We start from the raw sequence: 17,191 nt of genomic DNA on the forward strand, positions 1-17,191 counted from the left end.
CTATTTTATTTTTGCACTTTCATATTATTTTGCTTCATTCTTCTACAAATGGCAACCTATCCTCTATCCCCAACCATTCAAGAACAACTTCAATCACTTCAAAATCAGATTCTTCTTGAGAAGAAGTTGAGGATTGATTTAGAAGAAAGGTCATCCTGCAAAAAGAGCCATAGACATGTTAGTGCTACATCTTCAAACTCTGATAGTGATCAAATTCAGAGAACCGTACAAGCTACTCTCAGAGCTCAAGAGTCTACAAAAGAAAAGAAGATTAGCCACAAAACTCTGATACATCTTCAAACTCTGATAGTGATCAAATTCAGAGAACCGTACAAGCTACTCTCAGAGCTCAAGAGTCTACAAAAGAAAAGAAGATTAGCCACAAAACTTTTACTTTTCAAAATTTTGATGGCAAGAAGGATGCTCGCACCATACTTGCTTGGCTTAGTCAACTAGATTATTATTTTTCAAGGAAGGAATTCTCTGAGAAAGACAAAATCAAATGTGCTACTAATCACTTGGTGGATAATGCAGCATTATGGTGGAATGTCATTAGAACCAGCAAGCGCAAACCAAAATCTTGAAAGAGATTATAGAAACTCATCAAGAAAGATTTCCTACCTTCACAATACAAAGCTAAGGCTCGACAATGATGGTCTACATTCAGACAGTTTAACGGAGAGAATATATCAACTTATGTGGACAGGTTTTGGCAAACCTTATTACAAATGCAGGTAATCGAGAAGGTTTGCACCAAGGATCAAAGAAGAAAGTTCATAGCAGGTTTGAAACCTACAAATAAATATGTTTCAACTGCATTCTCTTAGCTCAACTATTTCATTAGCCTTAAATTGTGAAAAGAAAAATTATTTTTCTAAGAAATCAATGCAACACCAAACCTTGACATCAACATTTTTAAACCTCTCCAAAATTAATTCTCTTAATGACCAAAACACAGGTATTGACACTAAGATAGATGATTCACAAAAAGCTAATAAACATGATTCAAAGAAGTGTTACAGGTGTAACGAGATTTGACATATCGCATCAAATTGTCCATGAAAGTCAAAGTTTATTTCACTAGGACTTAATATGATCGATGATGATGATGAAGAAGAATACCATGATGACTACTCCGACTCTTGAGGTAACATATTTATTTCATTTGATTATTTAACACTTTTTAATAAATTTCAAGGACAGTTTTTATGCATCAAAGGTAGAGCTTCTTGAAGGAACTAGCCCTTCCATCTTGAATTATACTTTATGATTTTTTTCACTATGTATTAGTCTTGCGGTATGGGACACGAGATTAATTCTGTGTGAAGGATTCCAATGCATACTTATCTCTAGATCTGTGTGGGATAATTTATGGTGGTATGGGACACTAGAATTTATTACACATAGAAATCCTTGATACAATGTCTTTTGTTATAATTAGAGAACATGCTTGAATTTATATACTATAAGACAATTGATCAACCTTTCCATTCTAGGATGCCTAGAACTTCCTTCCATCCTTTGATCAAGATTGAGCAGAAAGTGATTATTCTTGATCAACGTTTCCATTCTAGTAAGCCTAGAGCTTCTTTCCAACCTTTCATCAAGAATGAGCAGAAAGTGATTGTTTACTCTATTAATGGTTAGTGTGGTGTGTATAATCGTGGTAGATATGAGGTTTGTGAGCTTGTAATATGTGTTTCTATATGGGGGGTCACATGGTGTGTTTTAGAGTGTGTACACATGGGGTAATATTCTTTTATTCTTGTGAGATGCATAATGTAGTGATGGTAAGCAAGGTGGACTATGATTAGTGTTGCATCATGTATAGCGTACTCTAATGGAAACTCCTTGGTGAGACTATCTACTATTACATGTGTGGCATCCTAGGGCACTACATTTAGGTTTATTGTATTTGAATTAGTCATGTTAACCCATAATTAGCCATAGTCTTCCTTCATTTACTGTTTGTTTTACCATTATGATTTGTAGTATCAATCCATAATCATCCTTAGTGCATCAAAAGTCTACATGCACATAATATCTTGTTGGTTCTTTCTATGATTTGTAGTATCAATCCATAATTAGCCTTAGTGCATCAAAAGCCTACATGCACATAATATCTTGTTAGTTTTTTATAGATTTGTAGAAATAGGGTGTTTCAAGTTTCACTTTGCCAACTTGCAATATCATAGTGCTTGCTTTGTTGTTTTGCTAGCCCACTTGCCATGGCCATTTTGCCATGGCCATTGTGAGATATCGGCCCATCACCATCCCCATCCCCATCCCCATCCCCATGACCATGACCACCACCATGGCTACCACCTTACATCACCATCACCAAAACAACAACGAATAGTAGCATTTTACATCTTCACTTCTTTGCATTTGATAGCATGAAACGTTGTAGCTCATACAATTAAAGCACTTGCTATGTTGTTATGCTTGTATATGTTGTAGGTTTATCAGCCTTGCCGTTTGATGGTGCAAATTCATTCATTATTGGGAAAGAAAAATGTTCTAGCACCTCTCATAAATGGAGAAAGTGCTCACTCTGACAAAAAGTATGTTTTTGTTAATTTTAAATCAACTACCTTGTGGATGCACCATGCTAAATGTGTGGGTGAAGTTGTTGCGACACATAAAAGATGGCTTCTTTTTTAAGGGGGAAATATTATCTTAGCAATGTGCTTTAAGCTAGAAAACTCTCTACTCAAACAACCTAGTAAAGCTGGCTAGATGTGAGACCCCACAACCATCATTGATTGTGTTGGCTCAAACATTGGCACTATGATCAACCCAATTGCTTGTCTTTTATGTGCTTTCTTTTGTCAAGGAAGGCTTTGTGAGATACCTTGGGAAATTGTCCACACAAATATCTTATCCCTGCCCTAGGAGTTTCTTTGAGGAGGTAAAGAATCCCCCTCATGTATGATAACTTGACTACAAAGGATTAAGGATATGACGATGATTGAAACCACAATTATGATGATTAAGGATATGATGATTGAAACCACAATTATGTGGGTGATTATCTCTAAGCTCACAGCTGAGTTGAAAGTAACAAGAGGAGCTCTCAGCCCTACCCCTTCGCTTTCCAGCGGAGGTTGCCTCAGATATTCTTCTGTACTTTTTTCCCACTACCCATCATCATTTTGGTTACCCTCTCTGTGACGTCCAGCACAGTCTCGAAACCCTAATCTTAATAAATAGCCCTAATCGCGTAAACAACCACGGTCGCGAAACCCTGTTTGCTCTCTGATGACCCCAGGGTCGAAACGCTAAATTGTCACGTCCTCGAAACTCTAATTTTCGAAGCCCTGGGCTCGAAACCCTCTTTTCTCTTTGACGCCCTGATTGAGCTCGAATACCTAACTGCTCACTCATTACCCGCAGGCTTGAAACCCTAATGGCTGTCTGATATGCCCTCTTTTTGAAGAGTTGTGTACGAATAAAGCTTAATTGGAACTTATGGCAACCGCTTCGAACCTCGTGGACAAGGCGACCAGTGATCTGCTCATCGGGCCGGACTGGGCAATGAACTTGGAAATCTGCGATATCATTAACTATGAACCAGGGTAAATATCCTCTCCCCTTTAGTCTTAACACATTATTATGATCAATTGCGATGCTGTCAACTCAGTCAAAATTAAACGAAAATCTGCTTATCCATTATTTATGATATATTTATGAATCCATGTTCCCTGCGCATTGAGCCAGTTACTGCCTGCTCACAGATAGCTTCTTTGTCTATGATTATGCTTTGCTGCTCATCCATGTAATGCATGTGTCCATGTATTTTTTTTATATTAATCACAATCAGGTGCGCCGATCTTCCTTGGAATTGGCACTGATAAGCCATTGGCGTAGGAAGGAGAAGTTGGATCAGATAAGTGGCTAGAGTAAATTTGCTTGATTACTTAAGAAAGTAAATCACTGGTATAAGATTGGAAGAGTTGGTAAATGGCCAACTCCTTCACTCGATGCTGTCCCGCAGATAGATACATGAGTTGATGGACCATTCCACAAGATGGACTCATGGAGCACCATGCTACCCAACCATGGTTTTGGAGCTTCTTATTGAAAATAGGACTCGTTCGAGACCATGTGTCTGGGTGAAAGTTGTGAAGTAGTGCTAGTCTCCATTTTCCAGTGGTGCCATTTTATAAAGATAGGCTTTCATTCTCCTGGTAATTACAAGAACTTTAGATCCCACTGTATTTCTTCTTGCTCGCATATACACCACAGGGTTGCTCTGGTCTTTTGAACCCTTTGACCAATGGTGAGTATGTTTGTCTGGCTAGCTTACTGGGATTTGCGAATCCCTCAGTGTTTCTTGACTGTGCTGATGTAGTTTTTTTTGACTGGTCTGCGTGGCTTGAATAAGCTTTCACTTGGGTAGATTCAAACCCGCAACCTCCGCTTGTAGAGGTGTGGGTGTTACCATTGAGTGAAAGCCCAGGAGGCCATGAAGTATATGCCCTTTAAGTTGTTCGTAGCCTTCACAACTTGCATTGTTGCCTGCTTTGTTCTCTTCATGTTTCTTTCACGGTCATTCCCAAGTTGAGATTTTCAAAATATTAAATACTTGGGGTTGTTTTGATCCTCTTTTAAACATGGTAGTTTGAAGGTGCTAACTCATCTTTCATACATATAGGCAAGCTCGTGATGTTGTGAAAGCGGTCAAGAAACGCCTAAGCAACAAGAGTGCCAAAGTGCAACTATTGGCTTTGACGGTAATCACATCATAGTTACATGCTCTTCATTCAAATGTTAGCGTGGTTTTATCTGCCGCAGCTAGGCTTCATTATGGCTGAGTCTAGACTTTGCCCTGCATCTCCGGAGGTTTGACAGAAACTCAGTATGAAGGGCTTTGTGTGAATATACGCTCTTATGTGTGTGTGTGTGTGTGAAAGAGAGAGCATATCTTGATACAGTGTTCTACACCCACTATTGGGCTCTGATGACGTTAGTGGGGATGTCGTAGTATCTAGTCCATACTAAGAATAATGGAGTTGATAGTTATATAGTCTTGTGGGTTGACTACCATGCGTATATAACATGCACGTTCCTAAAAGGTGAATTTGGGCATGTTCCTTAATTCATCTAGGTATATATATATATATATGTATATATATGTATGTATGTATGTATGTATGTATGTGTGTGTGTGTGTGTGTGTGTGTGTGTGTGTGTGTAGCTCTAGTCTTTGTTTTCTTTTGTACCATGATGAGATTACATGGACACTATTGTATCACTTTTGGTCTCATAGACCCACTGGGTCTTTTGAAGACATTTAATATAACTCTCTCTGACTACACACACACACACACACACACACACACACATATATATATATATATATATATATATATATATATATATAGAGAGAGAGAGAGAGAGAGAGAGAGAGAGAGAGAGAGAGAGAGAGCAATAATACACACACACACACACACACACACACACACACACATATATATATATATATATATATATATAGAGAGAGAGAGAGAGAGAGAGAGAGAGAGAGAGAGAGAGTAATAATAGATAATGGCACCTGGGTGTAGGTTGGGGCCATTTGAACCTAAGCTCTCATATTGCAAGAAGAAATCCACCAGGCTACTTGGTATTGGGCAGCATGGTTTATTTTTAAAGTCATGTAAGTAGTGCTTTTCTCACAATGTGCAGGTCTTGGAGACACTCATGAAAAACTGCGGTGAAATTGTACATCAAAATGTGGCAGAAAAGGATATCTTGCATGAGATGGTGAAAATAGTCAAGAAAAAGGTGCAAAGCAAGCGACTTTTGTTTTTTCATGTAGCCTTATAGGGATAGCTTTGACATAAGGTAGAGGCTATGAATTCTCAACCATAATTGTAGTGCTAGTTGGGCGCAGTGCAGCATGATATCTTTTTGGAAGTTGCTATAGTTTAGTGTCTATTATGAAGAAAGGTTTTGCCACTTTTATACAGGCAGACATGGGTGTGAGGGACAAAATATTGGTGCTTTTGGACTCTTGGCAAGAAGCTTTCGGTGGGCCTTCTGGAAAATATCCGCAGTATTACATAGCTTATGATGATTTGCAGGTAAGTTTGCATGTGTGAGAAGATTAAAAAAAAATAAAAAAATAAAAAATACTGGGTAAGCTGCATGCATGGATATTGTGATGAAATTTTATTCATTTCTTAAGTCATCATATCTAGTCAGCATTGGCAGACCATGCTATCACCCCCACCTTACTTGGCATGCCATGTTAGCATGCCATGTGTCACCAAGTCAATCATCCCACCGGGCATGATAACTTGGCGCATGACTTAAGTGTGTTGAGGTGCCATGTGTGCCCCACACTCGGGTGGCATAGTAACATGTCAGTACCAGTAAGTGCAAGTTTTGGGTTAGTGATGTGTGCTGTGAACTGTGCATCTTTGTGAGTCCTAGTCCAGGGACATGTTGCCAGTTGCCATCAGGGTAGGCCAGGGTAAGTCTAGGAAGCTGTATGTGCGCAAAACCCCCACAATTCTGTAGCCCACTTGAAGTTGATGTTTGTACAGATGTCCGCACAGCTTATTAGGCCAGGTGCCGAGTGCTTGACATCAAGGTAGATCAGCCCACCCCACAATTCTGTAGCCCACTTGAAGTTGATGTTTGTACAGATGTCCTCACAGCTTCCAAGTAACCTGAGCACAGAGATTCCGTTTGACATTGGTATCAGAGCATTAGGTTTGCCTTGAGGCATTTCAGAACAAAGCAAGGCCAATATCCGCTTGCGACATAGGTCATCTTGAATCATCTTGGAGCAAAGGTCAGCTGAGAGCAAGGGACCTTCTTGGGGCAGTTAAGAACAAAGGATATGAGTCAGGCCAGAGTAACATTGGGTGCATTGAAAATTGGTATCAATGGATGTGCATAGTCTGGTGCATTATCAGGAATAGGAAGTTTTTGTGGAGGAACAGATGGTACAAGGAAGTAGTCAATACAGTTTTGATGCAGTTCATACATATTTGCCCTCAGTTGTAACATGTGGAAGCCCTTTTGATCTTTACTTGTGAGCAGGAGAAAGAACCTATGCGTTAACTTGCACGAGAGAGAGAGAGAGAGAGAGAGAGAGAGAGAGAGAGAGAGAGAGAGAATTATACTAAACGTCTCCTAAAGATCCAATGGGTCTATGAGACCAAAGTGATACAATGCTATCCATGTTATGTCTCATCATGGAAAAGAAAAACAAAACAAGTACAAATAACATAGAGCTCTGAAAGTAGAGGCTGATACAATAATCGTCGTGGGGAAGTACATGGGGTACAAGCACTAGTACAAGAGAGACTCATCATGGAGTACATGAGAATATGAAGCAGGTGGGGCACATCATCCTTCAGTAGAGGGGACACCTCTCTCAAATATGTCGAGCACGGGGTTATTGAGTATGGTCAAGAGGCCCCCTTGTGTCACAGTACATGGGAAGGTGGTGTGATGGCGGTGGAGCACGTTCTGGATCTGGAGCTGATGGGAGGAACATGGTTGGTGTCCCATGGGCTCGGGACACCGGGTACGTTGAACTGTGCAAGCCCGTTCCGAAGTGACTCCTCGGGGACGGAACGGAGCTGAGGTATCCCATGGTGGGCCACCCGTGGGGTCCACTATGCCGATATCATCTCCCTGGGCCCAGAAGAAACTGATGATAGTCGGCTGCTGAGGAAGGAGAGGTGGTGGCTGTGGCCAGTACTCTTCTTAGGAGTGTATGTCACGTGCACCCACGTGGACACGGCTGCCCCACATGTAATCCTTGGCATGGACAGCCTCATAAGTAGATTTAGGCAACCAAAGGCACCTATAACTAGTTCAGAAGCAAGTAGATCCAGTCGGCATCAGTTCAGTTCATAGGTGTGTGTGAAAACGCATCATATTCAAGTCGTGGAGCATTTTATGCAGGCCGACAGCATGAAGATGAACCGACTAGCTCATTTAGGACCTATATAAGCATTGCTATCATTTGTATCAAAATACCTCCTTTTCGTAGAAGGTCATAAGTTAGTAGATGTGAGTAGAAGGCCAGAGGTCACCCTTTTGGGTAGGCCAAGGGCCAAGTAGTTGTGTAGACATTCGTGTCACCTTTTTGTACCATAATACAATGAAGACTCTACAACATCTATCTCTCTTTTCTCTTTGTCTATCAGTGTTAATTTGCACTAATGTTCTTAAGCAGGCTTAGGGCTGAGGATCAGTACAGCCAAGGCTTCCACATGCAACATGGGTAGAGCATTCAGGCTCATCCATTAGAAGCACTGAAGGTCCCAGAGGGCACATATTAGCATATGCTGATATGTGAAGTTCCCATAGTCGGACTAGTAGTCATGCCTTGACTAGTAGCCACATCCACTCTACCTTCATCGTGCAAGGACCAACCTCCACCCTAGGGGCGTCACAAGGGCATTGAAGGGAAAGCGCAAGCAATTAAGAGGAAGCATTAGGAAGGTGAGGCATTAGGTGAATCCTCAGCATTTAGCCCATGGAAGCTAGGTCCTCAAAGGAGTACCTCAATGGCTTCCCGAGAACACGAGCAACAGCCTTAGGTAGGTGCCTTGACCAACCTTAGTCATCGGTGCGTAAGGGACACGGGTATGCAAGGAGCATTAGAACCAGATGAATAGTTGCCAACACTAGACTTGGAGCGAAGTCAAAGCAGTGGGAGAGTGGACAGTGGAACTTTTAGGAGTGAGTGAGTGCTTGTCTAAAGTCAGTAGTCCAAGGAGGAAGGATAATAGAGTATCCACCCTATCATCAAGTTCAGTAGGAGGGGATGTCACGTGCACCCATGTGGACATGGCTGCCCCACACATGTAATCCTTGGCATGGACAGCCTCTAAGTAGATTTAGGCAACCAAAGGCACCTTAAGCAAGTCAAGAAGCAAGTAGATCTAGTCGGCATCAGTTCTATTCACACGTGTGAGAAAAAACGCAACATATTTGAGTCGTGGAGCATTTTATGTAGGCGACAGCATGAAGGTGAACCGATTAGCTCATTTAGGGCTTGTATAGGCATTGCTATCATTTATATCAAAATACCTCCTTTTCATAGAAGGTCATAAGTTAGTAGAAGTCTGTAGAAGGCCAGAGGTCACCCTTTTGGGTAGACCGAGGGCCAAGTAGTTATACAGACATTCGTGTCACCTTTTTGTACCATAATACAATGAACACTCTACAATCTCTCTCTCTCTCTTTTCTCTTTGTCTATCAGTGTTAATCTGCATTAATGTTCTTAAGCAAGATTAGGGCTGAGGATTAGTACAACCAAGGCTTCCACATGCAACATTGTATCTTTGTGTCTGCGAAGCTCTAGTAGGAAGAGTCCTAGGTAGTACTGGTCTGGGAAGTCCACGGTCTTGGATAATGGTCTCGGAAGAGACGGTGGTACCTCCTGCGGATCTCATAGTACACTGGGCAATGACAAGTATAGTGCTTCTCTGTCTCGACCCCTTTGTGGCATAATTTGTGGATCCTCTCCTCTCGAGATCTCCATATGAGCTCTCCATCTCTGAATTTGCACTATGCTCACCCTGTCTCCACCTGTAGGCAGTGGGAGGCATAGTTGGCCAATCACGATCCACATGCAATGTGAGTCTGTGACATGTGGAGACCTAGGTAGCTTGGTTGTTGGATGAAGCCATCCTCTATGAGCCTGAGGATGATCTCTATAGAAGTGCATCTTCGGTGGGATTTCCGAAGATGCAATCCATGTGCTATGTACGTGGAGGCCAAGGAGGTCGAACTGGATAGTCCAGTTGATTTCCTCATGGGAGAGTTGGAGAAAAGGAGAGTCCAGGCTATACTGAAGAGGTGGAAGGTGGTCCATCTGGAGCTCGTGTCCTGAGAACCAAGTGGAAATTTGGGTGTTGTGACCATTTGGCCGCCCAAGTGGTCTTCCTCTATTTTCATGCCAAGGTACGGGAGGCTAGGGAGCTTTGTGTTGCCCGTACTGTGGCCAAGATTGGTGTCACCTATGGGAGGCCAGGCCTCGTGTCACCTGTAGTGTGGCTAGGACGTGGAACCCATTGTTAGGGATCCTAGTTTAGGCTTCCCACTGAGCCAGTTCCATGCTAGGGAAGACTTGCTATTTACAGGTTCCAGGAACATGATATATTTCCGTTGATAATGCATATGCATACATCTGTGCCTGTTTGAAACTGTTTTCGCATGACTTGTTTTCATGTGAATACTTGCTATGACGTGTCCAGTTCACGGGCAGGGGACACCCACCCGTGAGCCGTGTGAATGCCTTGTATTTTGACATGGTTTGTGGCATGTGAACACGTGGTAAGTATTTTCATTTAACCGTTGTTTATTATTATGAAGGTTTTATAACCTTAGCAGTTCACACTTATTAAAGTTGGGCATTGGCCGCTGGCTCAGTGCCCGGGGCCCAAGGTTAAAAGTGTGGCCAGCCCAAACTTTGGGCACCCACACATTGCCTCATAATTGTGTGGAAAGTTAATGGAGGTGCCCACCATTAGTTATGGTGGGCTGTGCCATATGGCACAAGGGGCTTGGACCCCTCAACCTCCTCTCCCCCATTCTTCTCCACCTTTTCCACAGTCCTTCTCCTAGAAGTTGGTGCCCATCTCTCTTCCCTTTTTTCTGCTGGTCGACTGCTCCCTACAGTACCTGCTGTACCTTCAGTACCTGCAGCACCTGCTCTACAGCGTACTGTCAGTACCTGCAGCACCTGCTGTACAGCATGTACCAGCCACCGTACCTCTGAAGCCCTAATACCAGCTGACTAGCTGAAATCAGAAATGTACTCACTGTTGTACCTGCTGAAATAGAGACCCTGACCATGAAGGAGCATGTGAACATGACCACCTGAGTGACTGCAAGTTGCATCTTCGGAGACTTTGGCCACATAGGTGCATGTGAAAGTGGCTATGGGCATGTGATGGATCTTGGAGAGCGAAATGCATGTAAGGATTTCAAGTACATGTGAATAGATGGGGTTTCTTCCAAAATATGTATTAAGATGCATACATTGTGTGCATGGTTTATTTTAATTTGTGTACTGTTTTCTATGTGTGGACAATGCCTGGATTTCATCGCATGTGGGACCCATGGATCCGGGACACTTGGATTGCACCTGTGGGCTAGTGTGCTGCACAAACTGTCTTCTGCTCACTTGTAGTGTGTAGATTTGTGTAGAAGAAACAGGTATTTGAAGGGCAATGAAGAGTTATAACCAAAGGTGTTCACATTCATTCATAATGAGGTCGGACATTCACACTCATTAAAATGAGGCTGGGCACTTTTGTTGTATTCATGGAGCTGGTCACCCTCTTCTATGAAGCATATGAGCCATCAGAAGAACTGTTGGAGATTATCCACTCTCTACTTTCAGGGCTGTCCACTCTTTGCTTATGCATGTGCATGCTTATCTACATGCATGCATGCCACATGCAAAGCTACCTACATGCATGCAACATGCAAAGCCACCTACATGCATGCATGCTACATGCATGCATTATTCAAGGAAAAAAACACCACAAAAAATTGTTATATATTTTGTTAGAATTCTAGGAACAAGAATAGACGAAGTATGAATGCTTAAATGGCATTGAAACAAAACTCCACGGTGCATTACTTGAATGAAAGAAGAATTTCAAAAATTTCAACTTACTGAGTGCATCAAATAACAAAGAATCAACACTAAAGACGCAAGTCCAAATGGCTAAAGCACACACTTCCATAACTGCAACTTGGCAAGGCTAGTAGCCTACATTTTTCATGAGAAGAATATGATCAATAGTGAATCATGATATATCATGCGTAAAAATATGTAATATCAAAATGTGGACTCAAGCTCTCATCTAGGTCTTCAAATGCGCTACTGTCCCTGTTTGGTACTTGTCACATAGGGTTAAACAATTGCTTGAGGATGGACCTGCTTTTAGTAGACTGAGGATGGAGCTTCTTTCAGTAGACTTGAGTTGGGTTGATCTGAGGCTTGACTTACTGAAGCGATACCCTAGAGCAATAAGGCAATATACCTTGGTCTGATACCGACTCAAAAAACAGCTAGACAGATGATGCTAAGTGAAATAGACTAGCTCAAAACTTGAAACCCTAGCATTCACAAGCTTCAAACAAACTCACGTTTAGCAGCCACCTTATCCAGCTTCACGTACTCCAAGAAGCATGTACAGCTTTTATTGATGTGATAGTTTAAGTGACATGGACTAAGCCTAACAAATGTGGATACTTGTTAGTGATGTACAATCAACTCAAATGTTCCTCAGATCTGTCATCTAACCAAGGATCTCATGCTACAAATTCTCTAGAGATGAAGTGTGTGCATGTATCCTCTAGGGGTTGGTAGTTGAACTTTCATGAAATGGTTAGGGGTTCCTTAGGTATATGTTTTGTGGTCATTCTGAGATCTCCTCCATCATGTTGTGTGTGAATATTGTTGTAGGTTGGTGTAAATTTTTGGTTAGTCTTGGATATAATCTATTGGCATAATGTATTACCTTACCCTTAGTCTTGCTTTCAAATGTTATTTTGGCAGCGTTCTGGGGTTGAATTTCCAGAAAGGAATGCTGAAAGTGCTGTCCCTATGTTCACACCACCTCCGACACATCCGCTCACATCATATCAGCATGCAAGCTATGGTTCACCACCTTATGCACCAGCAAGATTGGATGCAGTGATGGCTGCGACCGATGGTCCTGTGTGGAGGTCAGTATGTCCTGGAATAAATCTCTCTTTTCTGTGATTATTTCTTTGATTTATGTTTCTTGCTGATGCTTTTATTCATCAACTTTTGACTACAAATAACCTTGCCACCCAAGTATTTTGTTTAATTGCAGTTCCAAAGACATAAGCGATGCTCAAAGTGGGTTAGAAGTTTTGAATGAAATGTTGAACGCAATAGACATTCATGATAGGCAGGTAGACTTGAGCAACATCTCTTAGAAATTTTTTTGAAAGCATGTGTTTGCATTTGCGTTTGCATTTTGACTCTCTCTCCCCCTCTCGTGTGGGCTTAGCAGTTTGTGCTACAGGCTTTTAACTGAGAGATTCCGCGTTAAAGTCCCACTCCCTCCATTTGTGGTAACCTTAAAAATCATTTTGTGCTTGTGCTGGTGTAGTGGTTTACGTGCCTGTGTGTGTAGTGCTGGTACCCGTACCCTTGTTGCTTGAGGTGCTCCATTTTCACAAGAACAACTGGAAGACATTAACCTTTGACATGTGCTTGTCATTACTTTTCCCTTTATGAAAAAACATGTTTCTTGCTTCAGAAGGCATTAATATAGTCTGTGCGGGTGCGTACAGTTGTGTGTGTGTGTGGCGCTTGCTTCCTATGTACCTCCTTGTTAAGTGTTGCTTGCCAGTTGGACTCTGTTGGTCCTGCAAACTTTCTTTCAACTTTATATCTGTGTGCACTGTGTGTATGCTGGAAGTGTTGTCTTCTGTGGATTGCATCTCTCATGCTTCTGCCCGTGTGTTTTGACATCAGCCAAACTACTAGCGCACAACAAAAAGAGAAGTTACGGGGTGGATATACATAGATACACGTTTTGTGTTTGTGTCAGTAATGGATCTCTCTGCGTGTCAAGCATTTGACTGCTTATTGGTTCCTTCCAATTGTCTACAGAGTCTACAGGAAGTAAGGGATTGGGTTATCTGATTGTATGTAGGCTATGAAAGATGATGTGATTATCCAGCTTGTGGAGCAATGCCGAGCTAATCAGAAGAGCATTTTGCAGCTCGTGAACACAACATCGTAAGTTAAGTTTGTACAAAGTCCCTTGTGTTTTTTGTGCTGATAAAAGTCCTTTTTTAGTTTTTTGCGGGGTGTTGGCCCTCTCATTGACATCTTTGCACAGGGATGAGAGCTTGTTGTGTCAGGGCCTTGCTTTGAATGATGAACTGCAGCACGTTTTAGCAAAGCATGATGCCATCGCCTCAGGGTCTCCAATGCCACCCGAACACAAATCAGCATCTCCTAAAAGCTTTACAGCCTATGAACAAGAGGATGAAGATGTTGAGGATGAATTCTCCCAATTGGCTCATAGGTGTTTGTTATGTCTTCTTTTGTTCTTGCAATTATAGACAATGCCATTTTTTCATGTATTTATGAATACAATTCTTGGTGTATGTGTAGATCAAGCTCAAGACCAGCTCGTGCATCTGCTAGCCAAGATATTAGACCACCTGGTGCTGCTCAGTTTGCACTTCCTCCACCACCGCAGCCTATTAGAAGGATCAATGCGCCTCTGGGTGCCCAAGGGCGGACATTAGATCTTCTTAGTGGTGAGTCCTTCAAAGATGTGTCACCTAAAACTCCAGGTACTGTTACAAGCCCTCCGAGCCAGCCGCAGGTATCTTCTCCGCTCTCTGAGCAGCAAAGTGTACTGAATCCATTTGTCGACAGTCCAGGCTTTGTAGCTACCCCTTCACAGATGCTGCCCGTTACGATGAGTCCCTCTCCCCATCAACAGCAGCATCCTTCACAGTTTCTACACGGGTCCGTTCAACCGAGTCTCAGTGGTTATGTTGCACCTTGGGCATCTGGTAGTCTACAGTCACCTGGATTGCAGCAGCGAAATCAGGATTCTGGGAATCAACAACGGCACATTCTGAGTCCTTACAGCACTCAGCTTGAAGGGCAGAATTTGCCAGGGGGGATGACTGCGGCTTCAAGCCTTCCACCGCCTCCAATACTCTACACAGAGAGGCATCGGTATTTTCAAGAGCAGACAAGTCAGACCAGTCAACGGCCTTCATCTGTTGGTACGAATCCAAGCAACCTGGAGCAGCAAACCATGAATCTGACTCTGCAAGACAGATTAACTCAGTCTGCAAGCTTCCCAGCCAATCAGACATTGCCACCTACGAAGGGAGTAGATCCTTCTAAGGGCACTAGTTCTGCAGACCGATTGTTTGAAGACCTGGTTGACCTCCGTAGTATGAGCGCAAACTTCAAGACAGCTGGCATATCAAGCAGCTTGACGAGGCCCAACACCAGCAAGGCAAGTGGCATGTAAATATTGCTGTGCAGTTTTGCCATCCTGCTGTTATGTAGTTGGTTTGATACAAAGTCTGATCTTGAAGTTGGGGAGGGTTTTTTTACATAGCGTACTTGTATTTTTATACTGTACCTATTGATAGGGTGCTATATTTTATGGGGGATCAAATTTGTTCCGGTTAGATTAAACTACTGGCCTCATAGAACGTCTCAGTTGGCAAGTATGGAATAAGTGAGTGAGTGGTTCATTTCATCTATGTGCTCTTGAAAGTAGAGATGAGAGATGTATGCTGTTGGAGTTCTTTACATTGTAGCCACTTGTTGGGGTCGCTGGAAGATGCTGTCATTGCAAGTTGAGTAGCCCAACCAAGAGTCTTTTGGAAAATGAAACAGTGGGTGGAGAACCTGCTTTTTTTATGGCTATATTAACATGGTTTCTTTGTGCCCACACGATGGAACCATGAGGTAGCTACTGATGAGGTGTTTGACATCAAGAGCAAGGCAGCAGAGTGCTGGTTTCCTCTTTTTGTTGATTATGCCACTATAATTAGTTTCTTCTTTCTCGTATCCATAACCTTCTTCCTTCCGAAAGCTGGCAAATCGGAGTCTTTTTCAGGTGACCATGCCCTATTCGACGTGTTGCCAGACAGACGCGCTGATATGTTGTTCAATCAAGACGAGACAACACTTTGCATTTGTTAAAACAATCAAAATATTATGACCTTGCAGAAACTGTCCCCTTTAAAATTGAAAGTTATGTTACAAAATTGGTACAAAGAAGACCAGAGACAGCAATACATGGGAAGACTCGCCCAAATAAAAGTTCATGTCCCCTTCAAACAGTACTGTGAATATTCTTACAATGCTTACTACAAAAATAATTAAAGCTACTAGAGGGGAGGACTCCATGCTTTCGGCTTGACGAGGGCCAGCACAAGCAGGCATGTGTCATGTAACCATTGCAATGCATGTGATCATTCAATCAAACTTTTTCCCAACTGTCAAAGGCTTTGGTGAGCCTTCTGGCTCTAGCAAACTCATTTACACTACCAATGGGCCACACACTAAGTGTCAGTCTGATGTTTTAATTGGATAATGGACCAAGCATAGCTTCTCCTTATGAAGGGGACCTTACAAAAATTAGTGAATTGGAACTCGATGCAAGCCTGGAACCTTTTTTTGCACCTAGGCTCCCTTATGTCCCCAAGAATCTACCGTAGTCACAAAGCCTTGTAGGATATGCAGAACATGCACCTTGCTTTCTCTCTCTCTGTTTCTCTTACAATGCCTTGCTGCTTTGCATTGGCCCAAGACAAGTGTGAGGCAATACCTTGTCACTAAGCACGAGATGTGTTCAACCCTTAGCCTAGTTTGAATCATAGCACAAATTTGGGTCATCAGCCTAGTATGAATCATAGTACGATTTTGGGTCTTGTTTAAAGTCTATGCACTCCATGATTTGATTGATGTACAACTATCCATTACTTTTGTATGTAAGACTATGAATCCTCTTTCCTCACGCATGAAGCTATACCCTATCATTAAGAACTTTGATGTCTCCTACTTTGAATTACAATACCTTTTAGACTTCCCCCAAGTATTTGTTGTACATCGTTTCTTTGATATACTTGAGCACAAGCACCTCTTTTCTTTCAAAGGAGTATCAATAAAGGCATCGATCCATTGGTTCCATGCTTGTAGCGATGTTAGAGCCAGTAGAAGACTGCCTTTGGCTTTGCAAATTTTGTTTTTTAAATTTAGGTCCTTAAAATATAATGATATGTTCCACATGCTTCTTCTTGGTAAGAGTCCCGTCGCTTCATTGTCAACTTCAGGCCCATATAAGCACAACCCACCACTCCTTCACCTTCAAGGCAGGGACCATTGGGTTGTACTATTGTTAGCTTGTGGTCAACATAGCAAAATCTGTCTTCATCTTGAGAGTCCTCAGCTTAAAGAAAAAGTGTTTGTAGCCTCGTACAAGTAAGGGAAACCAACCAATAACTAAGTGGTATGGTTGTTTGGGCTATACAATCAAGCTTGATCCATTGTAAAGGGAAAGTAGTTTCTACCTACACCTCACAACATGCCTCCTGAAAGACCACATCTTTGGCCAAGGTTGTATAGCTAAGTAGGTCGATTCCACAATGTATCCAAAGAAGACTCATATGCAGCTTTGAG

General features: G+C 42.2%; 1 protein-coding gene across 3 annotated transcripts; it reads left to right on the forward strand.

Moving 5' to 3' along the window:
• The first annotated feature begins 2,882 nt into the window (after positions 1–2,882).
• Positions 2,883–15,427, forward strand: LOC147616669 (TOM1-like protein 3). Of its 3 annotated transcripts, XM_086777741.1 has the most exons (10): positions 2,995–3,578; positions 4,658–4,736; positions 5,689–5,787; positions 5,973–6,086; positions 12,548–12,717; positions 12,831–12,930; positions 13,680–13,765; positions 13,869–14,057; positions 14,147–14,331; positions 14,422–15,268. In XM_086777741.1, the coding sequence occupies exons 1-10, from the start codon at positions 3,472–3,474 to the stop codon at positions 15,027–15,029; spliced, it is 1,737 nt and encodes a 578-aa protein (XP_086633867.1). In that variant the 5' UTR covers positions 2,995–3,471; the 3' UTR covers positions 15,030–15,268. The 3 variants fall into 3 exon arrangements, with proteins under 3 accessions (XP_086633866.1, XP_086633867.1, XP_086633865.1); XM_086777740.1 differs by having other exon boundaries at positions 2,883–3,578; positions 12,849–12,930; positions 14,147–15,268; XM_086777739.1 differs by having other exon boundaries at positions 14,147–15,427.
• The last annotated feature ends 1,764 nt before the right edge of the window (positions 15,428–17,191 follow it).

Source organism: Cibotium barometz, chromosome 38 (assembly GCF_041138505.1).
Source record: "Cibotium barometz isolate CiBa-2024 chromosome 38, ASM4113850v1, whole genome shotgun sequence".
NCBI lineage: Eukaryota > Viridiplantae > Streptophyta > Polypodiopsida > Cyatheales > Cibotiaceae > Cibotium > Cibotium barometz.

Excerpts from the sequence above, each read along its gene's own strand:
- LOC147616669 (XM_086777739.1), top strand. The coding sequence starts at position 3,472 with ATGGCAACCGCTTCGAACCTCGTGGACAAGGCGACCAGTGATCTGCTC. Across the intron at positions 13,766-13,868 it reads CAGCTCGTGAACACAACATC|GGATGAGAGCTTGTTGTGTC; the intron begins GTAAGTTAAGTT and ends ATCTTTGCACAG. Across the intron at positions 14,058-14,146 it reads TTCTCCCAATTGGCTCATAG|ATCAAGCTCAAGACCAGCTC; the intron begins GTGTTTGTTATG and ends GTGTATGTGTAG.